This window comes from Anomaloglossus baeobatrachus, chromosome 4 (genome assembly GCF_048569485.1).
Source record: "Anomaloglossus baeobatrachus isolate aAnoBae1 chromosome 4, aAnoBae1.hap1, whole genome shotgun sequence".
Taxonomy (NCBI): domain Eukaryota; kingdom Metazoa; phylum Chordata; class Amphibia; order Anura; family Aromobatidae; genus Anomaloglossus; species Anomaloglossus baeobatrachus.
The window spans coordinates 475,713,980-475,739,539 of NC_134356.1; the positions used below are offsets into that span (position 1 = coordinate 475,713,980).

Genomic DNA, 25,560 nt, shown 5'->3' on the forward strand with positions numbered 1-25,560 from the left:
AGTCAAATGAGGTAACAGCTCTCCTACAAAGGTTTTATAATATAGGTAAGTAAACCCATCCGGGCCCGGGGCTTTGTGATTTGGGAGGTCCTTAATGATCTGATGGATCTCGTCTGGGACTATTTCTCGATTAAGATCATCCAGAGCCTCCTGGGGCAGTTTTGGAAGGTGACAGTCAGTCAAGTAATCATTCAATATTTTTGTTCTATCTGGGTGGGACATTGACAATGACGGAGGAATAGAGTACAAGGATTTGTAGTATGTGTGGAAAAGTTGTGCGATTTTTGTGGGATCATAATGAGGGGTGCCTGAAGTATCCTTTATGGCCCAGGGGGCAAAAGTTATCATTTGGTCCCTAAGCCTTCTGGCCAGCATCGTATGTGATTTATTGCCATACTCATAATACTTCTGGCGATAGTAGCGTAGGAGCTTCTCTATTTTCCCATGTGAAATCTCTTTTAGTTTAGTTCTCAGGTCTATTACCGCTTTTAGGCGAGTCTTAGAGGGGTGGGTGCGAAGGTGTTCCTCCGCCGATCGGAGGTCTATTTCACAATGACGATAAAGTTGCTGTGAATCCTTCTTAAGCTTAGAAGAATCGGCTATGCACTCCCCCCTGATAACCGCCTTGTGGGCTTCCCATATCACTGGGAAAGATGGAGGGGACTAAGAATTCTCCCAAAAGTAATTCTGTATAGCCTTACGGAGGGATTCTCGAGAGGTAATATTAGTGAGTAAGGATTCATTTAGTCTCCAGTGGGTTCTTTTTGAGGGGACATTTGTTAAATTAAGGTTTATTAATAGAGGGGCATAGTCTGACCACGTGATACTGCCTATTTGTGCTTGTCGGAGTGTTCTATGCGTGAGGACATTACCAAAGAAGTAATCGATTCGACTATGGGAATTATGGGGGTGTGAGAAGAAGGTGTATTGTCTTGCTGTCGGGTTATCAATTCTCCACAGGTCAAACAGTTGGTATTTATGGATCAATTTGCGAAATCCCGTAGATAGATGGGATGGTTTATGTGGTCTTGTAGAGTGTGAGAGTGCAAGCATTCTATCAGCCCTGTCGGAAAACACCATATTAAAGTCCCCCCTATAATGTGTTTGGCCCCACGGTCTTACGGGAGGCATGAGAGGACCGAGGAAACAAATCTGTTCTGATTAGAATTTCGAGCATATAGGTTACACAAGATTAATTTTATCCCATTCAGAGTACCTTGGATGATCACGTAGCGAGCTGAGGGATCTGCATCCCATTTACTCACTTGAAGTGGGCAAGTGCAAGAAATCAATATAGCTACCCCAGCTTTCTTTTTTGTGTTCGTAGCTGAAAAGGATTAGGGAAACCAGTGGCGGGCAAAGTTAAAAGAACTGTTTTCTCTGAAGTGTGTCTCTTGCAGAAACACCACTTCCGCCAGTGATTTTCGCATCTCCTGGAGAACCAGCCTCCTTTTAACATCAGAATTCAGCCCCTTCACCTTAAGGCTCATCAACTTAGCCATCCCGGTGCCTTAATATATGCTAGTGTGGGGACTAGTGCCTGAGACTGCCGCTTGATGTGTATGGTAGATGTACTCCCTGGACCCTTTTGAAACAGAGCGTGTCTACTATGGTGAATTGCATACCTGTGAATACAACCAGGACAATAAAGAATAAACTGAAACATAACTAAGTTCTACTACAAAACAGAAACTTTTCAATTACACCATAAGGGTATGGTAGTCAACCCCAACCGTCCGCTACCCCAGCAACAGAGTCAACTTACGTTTACACAAAGTTGAGAGTGTCCCACTAAGTATAACCTGCACTGTAAACTAAAGTGCGAACAAATTGGTACGACTCTGCGGGTGGGTGAGTGGCGAAACTCCACAAACCGGACTTGTGGGATCCAAACACCCCCCCCCCCTCCCGGATTCTTTAAGGAGGAGAAAGTCCCAGGAAAAAAAAATGAAAGCCATATAGGTAGGCCATTTAACCCCATGTAAACCCCATGTGAGGTCAAAAGATAGCCGTAAATTCACGGAAAAAATGCGATCAGGTGGGTCCTTCAGCCCTCGGGCCCCTGGGTCGCCGTTTACGCGATGCGGCAGCCGGTTGCCAGGCCTGAGGAAGCTGCGGTATCTGCTGGGGCAAAGTCCAATCTGGTAGGTCTGGAACAGGAAGGTTGAATGTCCGACAGAAAGGCTCCAAGTCAGTCTGCAGGGGTTCGAAGGCTGGCCGACGTCTCTCCCCGCTGTGCAGAGAGGCTGAACGAGAACCCCCATCTATAAAGGATATTATTGGCCCTTAGGGATGACAATAGTGGGCGGAGAGCCCTCCGCTGCTGTAGCGTCAGCCTTGAGAGATCTTGGAAAAGCTGGATCTTAGTATCTTGATACATCTCTTGTTTTGGTGGCCGCGCTCTGAACATTATTTCCTCTTTAAGTTGGAAGTCAACGATGTGACGAATAATGTCTCGTGGATTCCTCGTCAAATTTTTGGGGCGCAGGGCCCTGTGCGCTCTGTCCATAGGAATTGGGCTATCAGGAGGACGCTGGAGGAGTAAGTTGAATATGGTCTGCAGGATTGTTATAACAACCTCCTTTGTTTGGGCCTCAGGTAAACTTCTGACCCGTATATTGTGGCGCCTGCCTCTGTTGTCTAGGTCTTCAATATGATGTTGTAACTCTCTTATGGCGTCGGCTTGAGAGGAGGTATGGGACTGGAGATGGCGAATGGTTGTTCTAGCTTCATTATGATCATTCTCCAGCTGGTTTATTCTTTTAGAGATAGAAACTACATCCTGTCGGATTGCCACTATTTCAGATCTGCAGGTGTCCTTTACTTCAGAAATGAGTGCTTGAAAATCCTTTTTGGTAGGGAGCTGACGGACGAATTCCCACCAATCTGCTGGAGGGCATGCAGGCTGCGGGGGCCCAGCAGTCGGGTTTTCCGGGGCCCCCCTCCTGAAAGCTTCTCTCTCAGATGAGCTCATTGGGGTCTTGGAGGTCCCTTTATGCTGAGCTACAGGGACTGGGCTCCTTGGCCCTGCAACCCCAGGTCATTTATGGGTTCTTTGGGGCCTGGGAATGAAGGTCTCATTTTGTAACATTGGTGGTCCCAGTGGGGAAGACAGGGGAGCACCATCATTAACCTCTGGGTCATCCCACACGAGCTGGGGGATTACAGCAGGCTGCAGGGCCTCATTCCCGGCCCCCTTAGCCTCCTCCTGTGCCTCTCCCCTGCCCCCCTCCCGGCCATCCAGTCTCTCATAGCTGCAGCTCCCCCCACTTCACACCCCCGTCGCACCAGACTATGTAACCGGACTCCCCCTGTGTGCTTTCTGCAGGAGCTGACGGGCTCCAGCCACCGCCGCTCTCCAGGATCTCCAGGGGGGAGGGGCGGCATCACCACTGTCTCTGTCTGACCTCCGAGGCCCGTATCTAGGGAAAAAGTGTACCTCCTGCCTGGTCCTGCGGTCCATGGGCGTACGCTCCTGGCCGGCTCGCTGCAGTCCTGCTCCCGCCCGCGATCAGGTGAGTCACCGCGCGTCTCCTCCGCTGCCGCCGCCATCTTGTCCACGAGGTTGGCTCCCCTCCTGCCGACATCCACGAGATCTTTTCCTCTCCCTCCGTCTGCGCCGCCGACCTCTTCAGGCTCCTCACTTCTCCCTACTTCAGCGACGTGGACCGGCTCTTCCTGTTCGCTCTCTCCCATACCTCCTGGTGCTGCAGCTGTCTGTGGAAGCGGGTGACGCGGCGCTCCAGCCGTCCGGGCGTCCTCCTGATCTTGTTCTCCTGGCAGCTCCTTCAGTAGGTAGGAGTCCAAGGTAAGCGGTGCTGGGGCTCCCGGGTCCCTGGGAGTCTTAAGGGGCTTTCTCTTCCCTATCCTGGGCACTCCAAACTATTGTATATGGGCTTATTTTAATCCCGGGTAGAGGAGCTCAACCCTCAGACGTCCTGCTCCATGAAGCTCCGGCCACGCTCCCCAGAAGTTAAGATAGATTTTAATATACTACAAAATTTGTGTAAAGGAATGCTGTGCTAAGATGGTGAGACTGTGGATTTATTTAATCTTCTTCATCATGTTTTGCCTCTGTTTAAAGACCCATAGAAACACCATGTGTTTTGTTTAAATGACAATTTTTATGTACCAATTTTATTTTGTTACATTTCATACAGATCCTTTCCCTGGCTTTTTTGAAGTCATATAGCAGAGGCATATCTAGGGGGGGCTGGCGGGTCATGTGCCTCAGGCACAGCTGTTAGGGGGGCGCCTGCCGTCGGGCTGCCTGATGATGCACTCTGAGTGTCTCCCCAGCAGCTGCGTTTTGCCATCCCTGTAGTGGGAGCCTGGCTATTCTCAGCCTGACTCAGAGAAAGTGCAGTGCGCGACACCCTGTGATCAATTGTACTTGTGTCTGTCAGACGGGAGTACAATTGAACCCCGTAACCGCCAACACTTCCGGGTCAGGGCGACATCAGCAGTGTGATCAGGTCTGCTGATCACACTGCTGACATCGCTCGTCAGCACCGCAGGTTGCTCCTGCTCAGATAACTCTTTGTCTATTTGCCATTCCATTCCATTGTGTTGTGAACCTGACTCCCGGAATGTGCTGTGGTTGTTTCTGGAATGCTGGCCCTGGAGGGCTGAGTGAACCTCAAGACCCTATGCAGCAGTGGTAGCTGAACATGAATAGCTACCCGCAAGTTCATAAAATGTATAAAAATGGTTGTATGGACTGTCACCCTTGTTGAACCTTCCCATGTTAAGTGAAGAAGACCATCTGGACCCCCAGGTGGCGGGTGACAGAAATGTTCTGCTATAATTAGACTGTGCCCTCCTTGTTGAACCTTTTTCCACCTGTTACAGGGAAAAGACCATCAGGGCCTTGGACGGTGCAGTGCTGGTAGACGGCACCAGGAGGCCCCGGTCGCTGTCGGCAGGGCTGTATTTTGCCTTCATGCTGCCCTAGGCACTTTAAGTGGTCGCGCCCCTTAGTGACAACGTAAAACTGAGTTTTCGCACACGACATCTGTTTAAGGCAGATCTACTCTGTAGCACACTTTAAAAAGTATCAATAAGAAACTAACCCCCCCCCCCAATGGGAATCACCACAGGCACATCAAAACATAGCATGAGTATAAAATATTCCCACCACACCGTCCCCACTTATATACTGTGACTGTGACACTGCCCCTAATAAACTAAAACACCATTCTGCCCTCCCTTATAAACTACTGTATATCCACCACACCTTCCTCGATTATGAAATATGATCTGTACATTGTGAGGAGAGAGCAGCATGATGTGAGGACAATGTCCCATGCATGCTGCCCCCTCCTCACAATGTCCCATGCATGCTGACCCCTCCTCACAATGTCCCATGCATGCTGCCCCCTCCTCACAATGTCCCATGCATGCTGCTCCCTCCTCACAATGTCCCATGCATGCTGCCCCCTCTTCACAATGTCCCATGCATGCTGCCCCCTCCTCACAATGTCCCATGCATGCTGCCCCCTCCTCACAATGTCCCATGCATGCTGCCCCCTCCTCACAATGTCCCATGCATGCTGCCCCCTCCTCACAATGTCCCATGCATGCTGCTCCCTCGTCACAATGTCCCATGCATGCTGCTCCCTCCTCACAATGTCTCATGCATGCTGCTCCCGCCTCACAATGTCCCATGCATGCTGCCCCCTCCTCACAATGTCTCTTGCAGGCTGCCCCCTCCTCACAATGTCCCATGCATGCTGCTCTCTCCTCACAATGTCCCATGCATGCTGCCCCCTCTTCACAATGTCCCATGCATGCTGCTCCCTCCTCACAATGTCCCATGCATGCTGCCCCCTCCTCACAATGTCCCATGCATGCTGCCCCCTCCTCACAATGTCCCATGCATGCTGCTCTCTCCTCACAATGTCCCATGCATGCTGCCCCCTCTTCACAATGTCCCATGCATGCTGCTCCCTCCTCACAATGTCCCATGCATGCTGTCCCTCTCCATGAGCTCCTAATGCTGCCTTCCTCTTTTCCATAATGAGACCTTCATGTTGCCCCACTCATGCTAATACCACCACACTAACGCTTATGCTGAGACCCCCCCCCCACACACTACCCCACTCTTGATATTGACTCCCCTACATTTCTCCACTCCATACTGATCCCACACATGCTGCCCCTTCTTCACAATGAGCTCCCAATGCTGCCCCCTCTTATTCTGAGTCCTTACACTCCCCCCACTCCATCGATTTTGTCATTGCACTATCCCTCATCCCTTGTCCTCTGTCTCTAGCATTAGCCCCTCTTTCCCACTCCCCCAGCATCAGCCTCTCTCCCCCAGCATCAGCCTCTATCTTCCCTCAGCATCAGCCTCTCTCCCCCAGTCTCAGCCTTTGCCTCTCCCCAGCCTCAGCCTGCCCCAGTCTCCGCCTCAGCCTCCCTCCAGCCTCCCTCCAGTCTCAGCCTCAGCCTCCCTCAAGTCTCAGCCTCAGCCTCCCTCCAGTCTCAGCCTCAGCCTCCCTCCAGCCTCCCCCCAGTCTCAGCCTCAGTCTCCCTCCAGCCTCCCCCCAGTCTCAGCCTCCCTCCAGCCTCCCCCCAGTCTCAGCCTCCCTCCAGCCTCCCTCCAGTCTCAGCCTCCCTCCAGTCTCAGCCTCCCTCCAGCCTCACCCCAGTCTCAGCCTCCCTCCAGCCTCACCCCAGTCTCTGCCTCAGCCTCCCCCCAGTCCCAGCCTCTGCCTCCCTCCAGCCTCCCCCAAGTCTCAGCCTCTGCCTCCCTCCAGACTCCCCCCAATCTCTGCCTCTGCCTCCCTCCAGACTCCCCACAGTCTCTGCCTCTGCCTCCCTCCAGCCTCCCCCCAATCTCTGCCTCTGCCTCCCTCCAGTCTCCCCCCAGTCTCAGCCTCTGCCTCCCTCCAGACTCCCCCCAGTCTCTGCCTCTGCCTCCCTCCAGACTCCCCCCAGTCTCTGCCTCTGCCTCCCTCCAGCCTCCCCCCAGTCTCTGCCTCTGCCTCCCTCCAGCCTCCCCCCAGTCTCTGCCTCTGCCTCCCTCCAGTCTCCCCCCAGTCTCAGCCTCTGCCTCCCTCCAGCCTCCCCCCAGTCTCAGCCTCTGCCTCCCTCCAGCCTCCCCCCAGTCTCTGCCTCCCTCCAGCCTCCCCCCAGTCTCAGCCTCTGCCTCCCTCCAGCCTCCCCCCAGTCTCTGCCTCTGCCTCCCTCCAGTCTCCCCCCAGTCTCAGCCTCTGCCTCCCTCCAGACTCCCCCCAGTCTCTGCCTCTGCCTCCCTCCAGACTCCCCCCAGTCTCTGCCTCTGCCTCCCTCCAGCCTCCCCCCAGTCTCTGCCTCTGCCTCCCTCCAGCCTCCCCCCAGTCTCTGCCTCTGCCTCCCTCCAGCCTCCCCCCAGTCTCTGCCTCTGCCTCCCTCCAGCCTCCCCCCAGTCTCAGCCTCTGCCTCCCTCCAGCCTCCCCACAGTCTCTGCCTCTGCCTCCCTCCAGCCTCCCCACAGTCTCTGCCTCTGCCTCTCTCCAGCCTCCCCCCAGTCTCAGCCTCTGCCTCCCTCCAGCCTCCCCCCAGTCTCTGCCTCTGCCTCCCTCCAGCCTCCCCCCAGTCTCTGCCTCTGCCTCCCTCCAGCCTCCCCCCAGTCTCTGCCTCTGCCTCCCTCCAGCCTCCCCCCAGTCTCAGCCTCTGCCTCCCTCCAGCCTCCCCCCAGTCTCAGCCTCTGCCTCCCTCCAGCCTCCCCCCAGTCTCAGCCTCTGCCTCCCTACAGCCTCCCCCCAGTCTCTGCCTCTGCCTCCCTCCAGCCTCCCCCAGTCTCTGCCTCTGCCTCCCTCCAGCCTCCCCCCAGTCTCAGCCTCTGCCTCCCTCCAGCCTCCCCCCAGTCTCAGCCTCTGCCTCCCTCCAGCCTCCCCCCAGTCTCTGCCTCTGCCTCCCTCCAGCCTCCCCCCAGTCTCTGCCTCTGCCTCCCTCCAGCCTCCCCCCAGTCTCTGCCTCTGCCTCCCTCCAGCCTCCCCCCAGTCTCAGACTCTGCCTCTCTCCAGCCTCCCCCCAGTCTCAGCCTCTGCCTCCCTCCAGCCTCCCCCCAGTCTCAGCCTCTGCCTCCCTCCAGCCTCCCCCCAGTCTCTGCCTCCCTCCAGCCTCCCCCCAGTCTCAGCCTCTGCCTCCCTCCAGCCTCCCCCCAGTCTCAGCCTCTGCCTCCCTCCAGCCTCCCCCCAGTCTCTGCCTCTGCCTCCCTCCAGCCTCCCCCCAGTCTCAGCCTCTGCCTCCCTCCAGTCTCAGCCTCTGCCTCCCTCCAGCCTCCCCCCAGTCTCAGCCTTTGCCTCTCTCCAGTCTCAGCCTCTGCCTCCCTCCAGCCTTCCCCCAGTCTCAGCCTCTGCCTCCCTCCAGTCTCAGCCTCTGCCTCCCTCCAGCCTCCCCCCAGTCTCAGCCTCTGCCTCCCTCCAGCCTCCCCCCAGTCTCAGCCTCTGCCTCCCTCCAGCCTCCCCCCAGTCTCAGCCTCTGCCTCCCTCCAGTATCAGCCTTTGCCGCCTCCCCCCCCGCATGCGCAGATCTCTGGTCTGCATTAGAGACACTCCCACGCTCCTTATGAATCCACTTACCTGCTCCAGTGCCCGCCGCCATCTTCCTGGCTCACGTGAGTATCCTCTTCTGACACCGGCTTCCATCACGGCGTCCTCCGCGGCGTCCTGCTGTGAGCTCTGCATGCATGTGACGTCCACACAGCAGTGGACGCAGCACAGAGGAAGGAGCTGATTGGCGCGCGCCCGTGACCCCGGAAGTGCAGGCGCCGGCAGTTCCGGGGTCAATCAGCTCCCTGTGCTCGGCGGCCACAAAAAAAAAAATGTAAAAAAAAAAAAAAAAAAAAAAAAATTTTTTTTTTTTTTTTTTTTTTTTTTTTTTTGCTGCCAGAAGGTGCCGCCCCTCACAATCTGCCGCCCTAGGCACCGGACCACGGGTGCCTAATGGTAAATACGGCCCTGGCTGTCGGCGCAATGGGCAATGGCTGCCAGGTTGCTCAGGACTGTTACCAGAGTCACCCTTTAAATCCGGGACATTAGCCCTGTCACGGACCCATGAGTAGGTATGCAACGGGTCAGGTTGTTTGGGTGGCGGGTTAAAGGGATCCGGGACATTGGGGAATGTGGACTCTGAGTCTTTTTGCAATGTTTGAAAAATGTGCCTCCCCTGTTAGGGATGGAAACTGTTATAACATGTTATCCCTTTTTCCTCCTTACAGGAGCAGTTTTAAATAAAACCTGATGTGTCCTGTAGCTCGGGGACAAGCTACGTTTAACCAAGGGGGAATGTGACGCCCTGGCCTATCAGATCGTCACAGGGTATTGCACAATTTTCCCTTCCGTGCAGTATCCATCTCCTCCTTGGTTCCAGGTGCCACCCAATGGAATTGCAAACACCAGCATGCAAACGCCAGTCACACACACACCAGTGGTTAGGTCCAGTGGAGAAAGAGCCACTCACCTTAGAGTCAGGCAGACTGGGGGGAAGGTGACTGGGCAGTCGTCGGCAGGGGAGCAAGGAGAGTAGTAGCTCTCAAGTAGCTCTCAGGGGGGAGAGCAGGCTGGGGAGTTGGAGCTCCCAGGACAGCGAGGCAGCAGCCCTCAGAGTGTGAGGGGCTGAGGGGTAGAAGCTCTCAGAAGGTCGGACAAGACTGGAACACACCAAGCAATATCATTGGGAATGGTCACCTGGATGGGCTCCCCTCCTCAACGGCAGCGGTACTCCAGGACTTTTGGTTTAATTACAGCCTGTGTGTTTACTGGCCTTCCAAAACAGCACCAGCCTCATCCAGCTCCACGACTACCAACTGTGAGTTCTCTGCTCCCTGCCTTCCAACCCCCTTGCATTTAACGGCACTCCTTTACCATCACCGAGCCCCGGGGCATCCCCCCTACCCCTGGGTATGGTCATTTTGCTGCTTCAAAGGAATGCACAAACTTGGACAGTGTCACTACCGACTTTTCCTAGGCCCTTCAGTTGGTGGAAGCATTTTTTGAGGCATTGCGACTCCTTTATGATGACCCTGACGAGTCTCGCTGGCTGAAGCTAAATTGTGTGGTTTTCGACAGGGAGATCGGTCAGCAGAATCATATTGCTTGGAGTTCCGTAGCTTGGCCATGAATACCAGGTAAAATGATCCGGAAGCCCGTAGCAAATTTTGTCAGAGGCAGTCTGAGAACCTGAAGGATGCTTTGGTTTTTCACAAGACTCCTGAGTCTTTGAAGTTTGCAATCTCTTTGGCCATATGGATGGAAAGGTGTATCAGAGATCGGTCAGTGGGTTCTCCCTCTCAGGATGTTGTCCTTTGGGGCAACACCCTTTCCCCCAAGACTCTTTTGGGTGAAAACCCTGACCTTGTAGTTACTGATAAGCCTAAGCAGTTTGGGGGAATCTTTCTTCAATCTATTATCAATAGGACTGGCCGCAGAATGGGTGTTTGTTTTTACTGTAGTCAGAAAGGTCGCTTTTTTGGGGTTAGCCTGTACATGCCTTTTCAAAAGAAAAAAGAAAACCTCTAATAATAGACAATCTTGGCAGTTTAGAAAGAGATATTTCCAGCGAGTTTATTTCCCTAACTTGCTCACTGTGAACGTGGCACTGGAGAGTAAAACTGAGAAGGTTGAGGTGTTTGTTGATAGCGGAGCAGTGGTTAGTCTAGTTGATACACAATTTGTGCTTATGCATGGCTTGACATATAGTAATTTGGAGAAGCCAGTCTCCATTTACGGCATTGATTCAGCATCCCTTGCTCAAAAAATGCCAATAAAAAATAGTAGATAATATTAAGTTAAGTGTGGGGGATTTTCTTCAGGAGTTGATCTCATGTTATGCACTGGAGGTTCTGCTATCCCCCATGGTCTTGGGTTTGCCGTGGTTGCTTACACATAATTCGGTGATAGACTGGCAATCTAGACAAATACTGGAGTGGGGAGAGTACTGTATCGATAACTGTCTTAGTACATCTCTCTCTAGTGTGACAACTACAACCATACCTGAGTTTATATCTGATTTTGAGGGTGTTTTTCTGAAAGTGGTTGTCAAAATTTACCGCCTCAACGAATCTATGATTGTCCGATAAATCTTATTCCCGGAGCTAAATTGTCTTAATCCAGGCTGTACAATGTTTCGAGCGCAGAGAGACAGGCCATGAAAGATTATATTTCCAAGAGTCTTGCCAAGGGACATATTAGACTCTCTTCTTCTTCTGTGGTGGCAGGTCCCCTCTTTGTGAAGAAGAAGGATGGAGGTCTCTATCCGTGTCTTGATTTTTGGAAATTAAATCGGATCACTGTCTGAGATCCATATCCCCTTCCCTTGATTTTGGACTTGTTTAATCAGATTGTTGGTGCCAGGTGGTTCTCCAAATTGGATTTGAGAGTGGCATATAATCTGGTTCGAGTCAGGTTGGGAGATGAGTGGAAAACGGTGTTTAACACTAGAACTACTGGACTCGTGACACCTATATAGAAATATTTGGTGCAAAGTAGTCAAAATGACTACCTCAGTAGTTCTAGTGTTAAGGGGCATTTTGAAAACTTGGTCATACCATTTGGGTTGACTAATGCTCTCGGCGTTTAACATTTCATCAATGACATCTTTCAGCCTCTTGCAGGGAGATTTGTGGTCATTTACTTGGATGATATTTTAATTTACTGATAATAAATTTTATGCTAAATCAGAGAAATGCGTTTTTTGCGTTCAAGATGTGCAATTTCTTGGTTACTTGTTATCAGCTTCTGGATTCAAGATGGATCCTGAGAAGATCCGTGCAGTGTTGGACTGGAAGCATCCAGATAACCTAAAGGTATTGCAGCGGTTTTTGGGTGTTTTTAACTATTACCGGAAATTTATTTGGAATTACTCTGTGATGCTGAACCCTTTCACTAATATGAATAAAAAGGGTACAGACATGTCAGTTTTGTCTGATTCTGATTTTAAAGCTTTTTCTTCGGTCAAGGAATGTTTCTCACTGCACCCATATTGGTTCAGCCTGATGTTTCCAACCATTTGTTGTGGAGGTTAACGCATCTGAGGTGGGAGTGGGGTACAGTATTGTCAAAGGCTTCATCACCCAGTAAATGGCGTCCATGTGCCTTTTTCTCTAAAATAAAACTTATTTCTGTGGAGAGGAATTATGATGTAGGTAACAGAGATCTTTTGACTATTAAATTGGCTTTTAAGGAAGGCGCCATTGGTTGGAGAGGGCGATACATCGCATCACTGTAATCACTGACAGCAAAAATCTGTGATACCTCGAGTGAGCTAAGAGACTAAAGGGGGCTTTACACGCTACGATATCGTTAATGTTTTGTCATCAGGGTCAAGTTGTTAGTGACGCACATCAGGCGTCATTAACGATATCGCAGTGTGTGACACTGACCAGCAACCTTAAGCGACCTCAAAAATTGTGAAAGTCGTTCACCATGAGGAGGTCGTACCAAACTCAAAAATCGGTAAGGGTTGATTATCCAGGTGGTTCATCGCTCATGCGGCAGCACACATCGCTATGTGTGACACCACAGGAGCGAGGACGTCTCCTTACCTGCCGCCGGCCACAATGCGGAAGGAAGGAGGTGGGCGGGATGTTACATCCAGCTCATCTCCGCCCCTCCGCTTTGATTGGCCGGCCGCTTAGTGACGTTGCGGTGACGTCACTGTGATGCCAAACGTCCCTCCCCCTTGAAGGAGGGATTGTTCGGCAGTCACAGCAACGCCGCCGACCAGGTAAGTATGTGTGATGCTGCCATAGCGATAATGTTCGCTATGGCAGCAATCACAAACAATCGCATGCGCGACAGGGCGGGTACTTACACGCTCGCTATCACTACAAATTGCTAGCGATATCGCTACCGTGTAAAGCCCCCTTTACTCCGAGGCAGGCAAGATGGGCCTTATTTTTTACAAGGTTCAATTTCTTCATCCCGTATCATCCCAGGATTAAGACTATCAAGACAGACACCTTGTCTAAAGGTTTCTCAGGAGGTAGTGATATCACGTGAACTCGAGTCCCATTCTCTCAAAGGGGGTGATGGTTTCTGCCCTATATGCAGATCTGGAAAGGACGGTTTTGGAGGCTCAGGGAGATGCCCTGACTTCCTGTCCCCTGGGAAAGTTGTTTGAACCACCTTATCTGCATCACAAGGTGTTTGAGAAACATCATGATACAGTGCTGGTGAGACACCCTGGGAACAGAGCAACTACTGACCTTCTTCCCCATCATTTTTGGTGGCCAGGGTAGGGGCATTGTAAATTTCGTGTCAGATTGCAGTACTTGTGTGCGTGTGAAAGTCATCCATACTCGTCCTTCTGGATCTCTCCTATTCCTGTCTATTTCCTCTAGACCATGGACAGATTTGTCCATGGATTTCATCACTGACCTGCCATTGTCATCGGGGAATATAGTAATTCTAGTGGTGGTTAACAGCTTTAGTAAAATGGTGCATTTCATTGCATTGTCAGCACTACCTAATGCTAAGACTTTGGCACATGTGTTTGTTGATGACATTGTGAGACTTCATGGAATTCCGTTTGATGTTGTCTCTGATTGCGGAACTCAGTTTGTTTCAAAGTTCTGGAAGGCATTCTGTACTCGCCTGGGGGTGCAATTGTCTTTCTCATTGGCTTTCCACCCCCAGTCTAACGGTCAGACCGATCACACTAATCAGAATCTGGAGACTTATCTCAGATGCTTTGTCTCTGAAAATCAGTAAGATTGGGTGTCATTTTTACCTTTGACTGAATCTTCCATCAACAACCGGTGTAAGGAGTCTATTGATAAGTTGCTATTTTTTTAGTGCATATGGTTTTCACCCTCAGTTTGGCTCATTTACAGGTATGGAGGCGTCTGGTATCCTGGAAGAGGAGCGTTTTTCTGCTTTGATCTCATCGGTGGGGAAAAAGATTCAGAGTAATCTTAGGATGATGGGTGACTAGAGCTGATCGAACGGCTAATAATCCGGTACCGGAGGATCACTGCCAGATTTAAAATAGAGTCCGATCCACTTCGGAATCCGCTACCCATATAAGTCAATGGGGACTGGTATCCGGAGGTTAAAAACGTTTGTGGAGGGGCTAGGGGGCTAGGAGCAAGCGCGGCATACTTACCGAGGTGCTGTCATGGCGGCACACTCCTTCCGGGTCACGCTGTTACCTTCCGGAGCCGAAAATTCAATATTCATTGTTTTCCCCGCCTACCGGTGCGTGTTGGTTGCAGTTAGACATGCCCCTACCTTGAGTGGCAGCCAATCACAGGCGCCAAGACGGCCGGTGGGCGGGGAAAGCAGTGCACTGTCGGTCAGTTCACGGTGGTTAACACTCGGCAGCACAGTTATAGCGCGCGCAGCTGCAGCCCCAGCTGTCGAGCTGTATCTGTGCTGTGTATACAGTGCCCAGAGTCACACGTGTGATGCTGCCGGGTGCTGCCATGGCAGACCTGCGTGAGCCCCTCGGATGTGTGATTCTGGTAAAAGTAAAAAAAAAAAAAACGACGTGCGGTTCCCCCTATTTTCATCTTCTGCCAAGATAACGCCGGCCGGGGGCTGGTATATCCTCAGCCCGCAGCCGCCCGGTACTGCCGCATCTGTTAGATGTTACCATACCGGTGTGCGTTACCAGCTCTTCCCGCAGGCGTGATGTGGTGCGAGTCGGGGTAATAGCAGGGGTTAATAGCGGCGCACGGCTGCTACTAAACCCTAGCTTTGTGTGATGGCACAGGCGTCTATCAGATACCTGCATCAGACAAACCTGTAAGTGACACTAAATAAACAAACACACAGAGAACTATTAACTCCCCCAACACCCTGCAGCTCCGACGTAATCCACACAACAAGTCCCACGCCGCTTCAGCTCTGCTACATCTGAATATCACAGAGAGCGGCACGACTGACCGCTCTCTGTGAGCTCCAAAGAATGAATGAGCTGTGCATTGAGCGGTGACGTCACTCAGGTCATTTGCGGTCACTGCTGGAAGTTCCCACGGTCCTTCGTCTGTGATCGCAGGTAACCTGACCTCAGGTGGAGGTCACTGAGTTCTCTGCATCTCCTAGCAGAAAAATCGCAGGTTTTTTGGTCAAGAGATGCAGATTTTGTGCTGAAATTTTTATACCATATTCCTGCATCCAATCTACACCTCCTGCCAAAAAAAGCGGTGTTTTGGCGGAATTTTTTTGCCGCGGTTTTTGCCGCGGTTATTTTTCTGCGATTTTTGCCGCGTTTTTTTGCCAGGAGGTGCACATTTGGTGCTGAAATCATCTACACCAGCTTTTAGCATCAAATTTCCACCAGCTGGCAGAATTTTTTTTGTTTTTTACTCCTGTCAGAAGTGTGCAGCAGTGGCAGTGATGCGCTGTCAGACTCGTGCGGCTCTGACATCACCCGGCACAGCCTGCTACTGTCTGAACATGAGCGTGCATGTACCTAGAAACACATGCACGCTCCTGTCAGAAGTGTGCAGCTGTTCTGAGATGTCAGACTCGCGGGAGTTCCTCACAAGTGTGACTGCGGCATAAAAAAAGAAAAGCTTGCTTTTTTTTTTTTTTTAAATGAATTAAAAAAAAAAACGACGTGCGGTTCCCTCTATTTTAATCCCCAGCCATGATCACGCTGTCTGGGGGCTGATATATCCGGTGTGCGATACCGGCTCTTCCTGGAGGCGTGATGTGGTGCCAGTCGAGGTAATAGCAGGGTTTAATAACAGCGCCCAGCTGCTACTAAACCCTAGCTTTGTGTGATGGCACAGGTGTCTATCAGATACCTGCATCATACAAACCTGTAAGTGACAGTAAATAAACACACACAGAGAACAATCCTTTATTTGAAATAAAGTACAAAACACACACTGCTACACCTCTTTATTAACCCCCCAACACCCTGCATCTCCGACGTCATCCACAGGAGAAGTCCCATGCTGACACATCTAGCACTGCTACATGTCAGAGCGAGCAGCTAAAGAGCACGGCTGCCCGCTCTGAGTGCAGCCTATTACTGAGCCGAGATAAGCGATGACCGCGGCAGACACTGTCACAGGCTGGGGGGGGGGCGCATCAGCCAGAAACCAATCACAGCTGAGAGGACAGCCGGTGGGCGGGGAAAACACGGAATGCTGTGTGATTGAGTGCACAGCACAGGAAGTGAAAGCGCGGCCCGGAAGCAGTGTGCCGCCATGACACCGAGTCTCGGTAAAAAATGAGTTCATTTATTTATTGTTTTTTCCATTTTTTATTAATTGATGATTCCGGATCGAGCACCCGGAATCCCGCGCCCGTGTCCGGCCCGGGGATAGCGCTGAAGCCGCGTGGATCCGGACGTTTACAGTCCGGGTCCGCTCAACACTATGGGTGACAAGTACAAATTATGGCTGATAAAAAAGCGTTCGCTAGGTCCAGACCACAGAGTGATTCATATTGTATGGTTGTCCACCAGAAACATCAAGTTGAAAATTTCATCTTGGAAGTTGGTCCCAAGATTTATTGGTCTTTATAAAATCCCTCATATCATTAACCCAGTAGCATTTCGCCTGGAACTTAGACAGGCCTTGAAAATTCACAATGTGTTTCATAGGTCATTGTTAAAGACATTTGTTGAACCACTGAACTCTCCTCCTCTACCACCTGTCCCAGTCTTGGTGGATGGCAATCTAGAGTTTCAGATTGCCAAAATTGTTGACTCTCGTTGTGTATGTTGCTCACTTCAGTATATTGTCCACTGGAGAGGTTACGGACTGGAGGACAGGACATGGGATCTGGTATCTGATGTTAATGCCAATAGGTTGTTGTATGGATTTCACTCTTCTCACCCTGATAATCCAAGTTGAGTGCCCGGGGGTCACTCGTAGAAGGGGGGTACTGTCAAAGATTTGTCATGGCCAGATGACAATCCAGTGGCAGCGAGTGTTAGAATATCCCAGAGATTGGCAGTATATGTTGTTATCTGACAGTTCCCTGTTTCTGCAGCTGCGGACTCTTATGACTCTGGAAAACTATCAGTTTTTCCTCTCAGTTGCCAGCTTCTGACTTCCTTTATTAACCTCACTAGGGGGGGTTTGGGTGCAGTTTAGTTTTTTCCTTGCTGAGCTCTTTAAAGGTTATCTTCTGGTGCTTCTGAGACTTCTGTGGTTGCTCCTGCTCAGATAAATGTTGTCTTTTGCTATCCGCCAGGACCTTGGTGATTGCAGTCGTGTTTCCCCTGTATTGTTGCCTTGTGTCTTCCTTTAGCGTTTAGTGGGGTTCACAAAGCTCATTCCACCTGTTTCACATTTAGGGCCCAACTCTAGGGATACCTATGGTCAGGTATCTGGCTCGCCGCATAGTTGAGGAACCTCTCTAAGCTGGTGAAGGACCCCAGGGACCAGCTGTAGGTTGTTGTCAGGGGTCACCACTTCCCTCTTTCCCTAACTATAAGGCACTCCTTCCCCTTCCTTTGTGTTGTTCTATATTGGTGGTATAGCCTCTCTCCCCTGCCGTGACACCAGGCTGGGGGACATGGGACATATATATCAGGATGGGTCCCAGGTTGGGAGACATATATACCAGGATGGGGCCAGGCTGGGGCACATACTATATATACCAGTATGGGGGACATTACTACTTAATGAAGGGGGAGAGGGAGCAACATATATATATTTTTATAGGATTTAAAAAACTACAAGTGCCCATACATCTGACATCAACATGTGAAGAGGGAATGGGGGGGTCAAATTCAAATCTTGCATCAGGATCCATCAGACTCTAGTTATGCCACTGGTGTGGGGTGGCGCTTAAACAGTGTGGGGGGGCGCCTTATACACTGTGGGAGCTACTATGGGGGACTGTTATATACTGTGGGGACTACTTTGGGGGCCGTCATACAGTGTGGAGAGCTACTATTGAAGCCATTATACAATGTGGGAGCTACTATGGGGTAATTAATCAGTGTCATACTGTGTATAGGGGGAGCTTTGGTAACATCATACTGTGTATAGGGGAAGTGTAGGGGCTTCATACTGTGTATAGACGTGCTGTACATGAGGGATATTATTAAATGTTAAGTGGACACTTAAGAACCCTTATTGTTATAGAGGCACTCAAGGTATTATGACCATCACAGGCACAATGAGGGAATTATTACGTTATAGGAGCAACATGTAGACACTTTTCTAGGACACTTACACAGGGCATTAATATTTTCTAGGGAGCAATTTTACCATCTAGAGGGCACAAGAAAGCATTATTACCATGTAAGGGTCACCACCGTGGTAGCATTACTATGTGGGGCAGTAATAGGAGCGTTGATGCTGTTTCACACATTAATAAGAAATTCTCCTGTCACACACTGCTTTTGAGTCTGATCATTAAAGTTCATGAATATGCACTGCTTCCCCTGTCCACCCTCTGTAACAGTGTCTGTAATTGGTTGCAGTACTGCTTCTCCCACGCACCCTCTGTGCTGGCGTCTGTGATTGGTTGCATTCACACTAGCTGTCTGGGTCCCCGGTGTGGAGTTTAAAAAAAATTAATTTGAAATAATGTTGCAGGGTGCCCTGTATTTTGATACCAAGCGCAGATATAGGAGACAGCTACCAGACCCCAGCTGTTTGCTTCATCTTGCCTGTGTATCAAAATACGAAGGACCCAAATAATTTATTTTTTTTAATTTTTTAAATGAATCTTTAAAAAATGCTGTAAGGTCCCCCCAATTTTGATACCCAGCTAAAATAAAGCAGACAGCTGGGGGCTGGTATAGTCAGGCTGGGGAAGCCCAGACTAATAATAGCAGCCTGCAGCTACCCAGAATTTTTGCATCTATTAGATGCTCCAATTCTGGCACCTTTCCCAGATCATCTTGATTGTGCCCTGGTGCGGTGGAAATAAGAGTAATATAAGTGGTTAATGACAGCTGAGAATTGTCAAAAAATACCTGCTGTCAGCAAGCCTGTGGTTAGTGATGGGTAGGGGTCTATGAGACTCTCCATTACTAACCCTATTAGTCAAAAGAAATAAATACAAAACAGAGAATAATCCTTTATTTTAAAAAAATACCCTCTTTCTCTAATTTATTAATGTCAAAAGACCCCTGCAAGTCTGACGTAATCCACAGACACAATGTTCCATGATGATCCTGGCTCTGCTACATCTGAGATTGAAGTGCATGGTCACATGACTGATTATTGCAGCATCAGGGACACCCTGACGGAGCCGCAGCTGTGATATCAGTGAGTTCCCCTGATGTAAAAGTTGGTGGTTCCCACGATACTTCAGCTATGGCCTCAGGTGAACTGACCTGAGGTGAACTCAGTGACCTCACCGCACATGAAGTCATTGAACTCAAAGCTGGATTACTGGAGTAAGCTATGTGTACACATTCAGTATTTGGTTGCAGACATTTCTGCAAAAAATAAACGCATGCAGTATTGGTGCATTTTTTTCCCAACAGATGCAGATTTGGTGAAAAAATGTCTGGAACCAAATACTGTAATCTGGTAATCCGGCATTGAGTTCAATGATTGCACTTGAGATCACAGCTGGGGTTCCCATCGTACCTAATCTGTGACCTGAGGTGAACTCATTGAACTCTGTGACCTCATCTCAGGTGAAGTCATTGAACGCAATGCCGGATTACTGGATTAGGCGATGTGTGCATATTGAGTATTTGGTTGCAGACATTTTTGCACCATATCTGCAGCTGCTGGCAAAAAAAACCTCACTGAAACCACATCAAAACACATGTGGTGCAGTTTTTTTGCTAGGACATGCAGATTTGGTGCAGAAATGTCTGCAAACAAATACTGAACGTGTGCATATAGCCTAATCCATTAATCTGGCATTGAGTTAAATTACTTCCTCAGGTGAATTTATTGAACTCAGTGACCTTACCTTAAGTGATTTCATTAAACTAAATGATGGATTACAAGATTTGACTAGGTGCACACGTTCACCAGCTCCTTGATGTCGCCATGGAGAAGTGGAAGAGGATTCCAGTAGCAACCAGTGAAGCTCTAGTGAACTTAATGTTTAAGAGAGTTAAAGCAGTGCTTGAAAATAATGGTGGCCACACAAAATATTGACACATTGGGTACAATCTGTCCATTATAACTTAGGTGTACTCACTTTATTGCCAGCAGTTTAGACATAAATGGCTGTTGAGTTATTTAGAGAGCACACCAAATTTACACTTAAATCTTCAGAGTTGTCCCGTGAAAATATATAATAAAATATTTACAAAAATGAGAAGGGTGTACTTACTTGTCTGATATACTAAGTGAAGGGGCATGTAGTTGGCAATGTATTTGCAATGATATAAGTGACCTAGTGGGGCTTGTGGTAGGAAATTTACAGGACATATGACTGTAAAATTGGCATTTTGTCCAGTGCAGGGATGTCAAACTCAAAACACAAAGGGCCAAAATTAAAAACTTGGACAAAGTCTTGGCCCAACCTAGTCACAGGCACCACATAGTCCTACATACAGAATAATGGGCTTCACAAAGTCCTCCATAAATCATAAATGGGCCCCAAATAGTCCCCCATACAGAATATTAAGCCCCATATAGCCCAACATACAGAATAATGGGCTCCATATAGTACTATTAGCATCAAGTCTTTAATAACCTCTTCATTTCTGTCAACTTCTTTCAACATTATCTTGGAAGTCTTATTAGCCCCTTACAATATCACACAAAAAAATGTCAAGGTATGGATGTACCCTCATAGATTCAGCTTTCGAAAGTGAGATGAGTGGAGCACTGCAGCCTGTTATTGGCTGCAGTGGTCAAATACCCTGAACAGCATGTCATCACCCTGCACTGGGTCAGTAAAGGTGCTTGAAGACAAGTTTGCTACCCTTTTTTATTTTAAGTGCATCCATGTGTAGCGCCCCTGAGGTCATCAGGGAGCTACATGGTACCGCATCCCCACCAGGATGCATGGCCTACCCCCAGGAACCTGGAAGACCAGTGTCGGTAACAACAACAACGACATTCCAAATAATCCCTGTTTTTTTACCAATTCCCCCATAGACTGGTACTAGGCTAGGGCTGGACCAATGGATGGCCACTTAGAGGTGGAGCCAATCCAGTCCACTAGACGACCAGGTGGGAGGGGCAGACAGTGGACCGTCAGACAGTAGTCGGTAGGAGTCGGTGACAGAGAGAGGAAGCGAGTAGACGCACTGACAGGAGTAAAACAGTGACTTGAGGGCCCAGGAGGTTGGTTGCCGGTGGAGTACGGAGAAGTACTCCCGGAACGACAGCACCCGACGGGGTACAGAATCCTAAGTCAGGCAAACGCTCCAAGCAGACCTGATGAAATCTGCACAGTGAGGGGACCATCAAGGACCTCACTGACCTTGAAGTTCGGGACACATTAGCAATGAGAGAACTGGGGAACAAGACCAAAGACTCTGACCCCAGAGGGTTCACACTACTGTCATATGGACTACCGATGAGAGACTACTAGGAGGGGACCCCCAGCCGCTCCAAGCCACGGGGACCCAACAACCAAAGAGAGGTGCAGGGGAAAGAAGCCACCAGATCACTAAACTGGTACTGGGACTAAGGGGACCTGCGGTCAACACGAGTCTTCCTCGGGTGACCAGTTTACATCTTGCCGTGAGTAAAGGAACCAGTTACACTGCAACCCCTTGTGTGGCATGTCTTCTTTCAATACCCATCTGCATCACTTATCCTCTGGGGTCTGGCATTGCTTGCGGAGGGCCTAACATCCAGGCTGCCACTAACACCAGCCCCAGTAGTGAAAACTGTGCAGCGGCGGCTCCATCCACATAGCCACAAACCGCAAGGGGTGTCACGTGATAAACTTTCATTTAATCCCCCTGTAAATATACCCCTTTTTCAAAAAGCACCCAGGGCACAAAATCGGGCAACGAACACCAAGTGACCTTCCCCAGTTATACACTGCCCGGGACCGAGTACCCCATAACCCTGGGCAACACATATGCATTACATTTTGTTTATTAAAAATAAACCCTTGAGCATGGAAATACACTTTGTTATTTCTCTAGTACAGGTTTAAAAATGTTTGACTGGATTGAACATATTTATTCTTTATTAATATCAATTCTAAAATGAAATTACTTACATTCATATTCCTCTGAAGGGCCAACAGGAGAGCTGGCAAAAAAAGAAATACATATTTAACTAATAGAGAACTTGTGCATATCTGGAGTAATACAAAAATTTCACGTAAATCGGCAAGATTCACTTTATCCACTCCAGTTCCCAAAATGATAGGACTAAATTGGTCAAAAACAGATTCAAACATGAATCTCGATGGTTTAGAGAGCAAACTGTGACCACTCCAATCCTTCCATCTTTCCCCTACTTCTTACCTAAAATACATTGGTAGATTACAAGTAGGGCACAAATGGAGGGGATCTCTGACTAAAAAGGGTATTTAAGTAGTCTGTGATTATAAGATGCATATGTCTATACGGCAGCTGTAGGTATTAAATATTAGGATAATTTTAATCAAAGTTGTTTGAAGATCTTTCAAAATTTTCAGGAATTTAAAGGGTTTTTCTCTGTAAACAAACTTAATTTTAAAATTTATTTTAGTCAATAGACATTGGAATAATAATAAGTTTCACAAATGGATGTGTTTAAAAAAATGTTCCTGTGCTGAGATAATCTTATTTATGTGCCCCTGCTATGTACTGTGTAATGGCTGTGTCTGACCGTACAGGAACATGGTCTGATCATACCACATCTCCTGGGCAGGAGAGGATGAAAAAGAGGATACAGCCATTACAACATGGGATCATAGCTGATTCGTTTTCTGATTTAAAACATTTCCCTGCCTGTTTTTAAAAAAATGTTTTACTTCAAAGAAAGAATAATATGCTGTAATGTCTGTGTACTCTTTTACGTCCTCCCCGGGCCAGGAGCTGTGCTATAATCAGACCAAGTCCCTTAACGGTCAGAAACAACAACACAGAACATAGCAGGGGCACTTATATAAAATTATCTCAGTACAGGAACATTTTTTTTACCCTTTTACCACTCAGCCTGTTTTCATCCTTCCTGAATAGGCCAAATTTTACAATTCTGACCAGTGGCACTTTATAAGATAATAACTTTGAAAGCATCAATATTTCCCCGTTATTCTAAAAAAAAAAATAATAATAATAACTGACATATTCTTCGTCATGATAGTGGTAAATTTTGGTTGATATGATTTGTGTTTATTTATGAAAATATCTAAAATTTGACAAAAAATATTAAATTTTGTAATTTTTGTATTTATTTTTTTTATCCTTTAAACCAGATAGTTACCGTATATCACACAAAATAATTAATAAATAACATTTCCCACATGTCTACTTTACATAAGCACTCTTTTTGAAAGATCTTTTTTTTTAGGAAGTTAGAAGGGTTCAAAGTTTATCAACAATTTCCCATTTTTCCAACAAAATTTACAAAACCAATTTTTTTAGGTATCACATCACATTTGAAGTGGCTTCGAGAGGCCTGTATGACAGAAAATACCCAAAAGTGACCCCATTCTAAAAACTGCACCCCTCACACTGCTCAAAACCACAGCCAAGAAGTTTAACCCTTTAGGTGCTTCACAGGAATTAAAGCAACATGGAAGGAAAAATGTAACCACACAAATATTGCTTTACTCCTAATTAGAGTTGAGCGCGGTTCGCGGTTCGTGGTTCTCCAGTTCTAGGCTCGAGTGATTTTTGGGGTTGTTCAAGATCGAACTAGAACTCGAGCTTTTTGCAAAAGCTCGATAGTTCTAGATAAGTTCGAGAACAGTTCTAGCAGCAAAAAGCAGGGCTTTTTACAGCTACAGTGTGCAGGAGCCATCGCTGGCAGCCTGCCAGAAGCTGGTAACCAAGATAAACATCGGGTATCCAACCAAAGCGCTTTGGTTAGTAACCCGATGTTTACCCTAGTTACGTGCAGGAAGCCCACACTTCCCCGCTCAGCTCACTCCGCCCCCTCCTGCCCGCGGCATGTACACACGTACACACACACACACACACACACACACAGATGGTCCCGCTCGGCTTACCTGCGGTCGGCCCGGGGGCAGCAGTCCTTGGCACTGGAAACTGTGCCTGCCGGCCCTTTAAGGCCACTGTGTTCTCCTGCATTGAGCATCATCTGTGGGCGGAGCTACCGCCCGGCGTCCTGCTCGGTCGCACAGATGAAGGAGTCACAGTGCCAGCAAGCGACCCCCAGCACATCGCTTCCCTCCGGCGCTGTGTGGGCCCCATCTGCACCGTGACCTGATCAGTATGTGGGACATCACTCCCTCCCCGCCCCTCCCTGTCCCCCCGTGCGTGTGTGGGCCCCGCAAAGCCGTGTGTGTGACCCCCGGAGCCGCGTGTGTGGGCCCCGCAGAGCCGCGTGTGTGGGCCCCGCAGAGCCGTGTGTGTGACCCCCGGAGCCGCGTGTGTGGGCCCCGCAGAGCCGTGTGTGTGACCCCCGGAGCCGCGTGTGTGGGCCCCGCAGAGCAAGGTGTGTGTTTGTATGTATGCATGCAGCAGAGCAGTATGCGTGTCTATATGTATGTATATATGCAGCAGAGCAGTATGCGTGTCTGTATGTATGTATATATGCAGCAGAGCAGTATGCGTGTCTGTATGTATGTATATATGCAGCAGAGCAGTATGCGTGTCTGTATGTATGTATGTATATATGCAGCAGAGCAGTATGTGTGTCTGTATGTATGTATATATATATGCAGCAGAGCAATATGCGTGTCTGTATGTATGTATGCATGTATGTATGCAGCAGAGCAGTATACGTGTCTGTATGTATGTATATATGTAGCAGAGTAGTATGCGTGTCTGTATGTATGTATGTATATATGCAGCAGAGCAGTATGCGTGTCTATATGTATGTATATATGCAGCAGAGCAGTATGCGTGTCTGTATGTATGTATATATGCAGCAGAGCAGTATGCGTGTCTGTATGTATGTATATATGCAGCAGAGCAGTATGCGTGTCTGTATGTATGTATGTATATATGCTGCAGAGCAGTATGTGTGTCTGTATGTATGTATATATATATGCAGCAGAGCAATATGCGTGTCTGTATGTATGTATGCATGTATGTATGCAGCAGAGCAGTATACGTGTATGTATATATGTAGCAGAGTAGTATGCGTGTCTGTATGTATGTATGTATATATGCAGCAGAGCAGTATGCGTGTCTATATGTATGTATGTATGCAGCAGAGCAGTATGCGTGTCTGTATGTATGCATGTATATATGCAGCAGAGCAGTATGCGTGTCTGTATGTATGTATATATGCAGCAGAGCAGTATGCGTGTCTGTATGTATGTATATATGCAGCAGAGCAGTATGCGTGTCTGTATGTATGTATATATGCAGCAGAGCAGTATGCGTGTCTATATGTATGTATGTATGCAGCAGAGCAGTATGCGTGTCTGTATGTATGTATGTATATATGCAGCAGAGCAGTATGCGTGTCTGTATGTATGTATGTATATATGCAGCAGAGCAGTATGCGTGTCTGTATGTATGTATATATGCAGCAGAGCAGTATGCGTGTCTGTATGTATGTATGTATATATGTAGCAAAGTAGTATGCATGTCTGT

The 25,560-nt window shown here is 48.7% G+C and overlaps 1 protein-coding gene across 1 annotated transcript in view; it reads right to left on the minus strand.

Moving 5' to 3' along the window:
- Positions 1-25,560, minus strand: part of LOC142301708 (uncharacterized) — a 124,241-nt gene that overhangs the window by 17,182 nt on the left and 81,499 nt on the right. Inside the window, exon 7 of the mRNA XM_075342727.1 lies at positions 22,062-22,093. Coding sequence (XP_075198842.1) covers positions 22,062-22,093 — 32 coding nt within the window. The remainder of the gene's footprint in view (positions 1-22,061; positions 22,094-25,560) is intronic.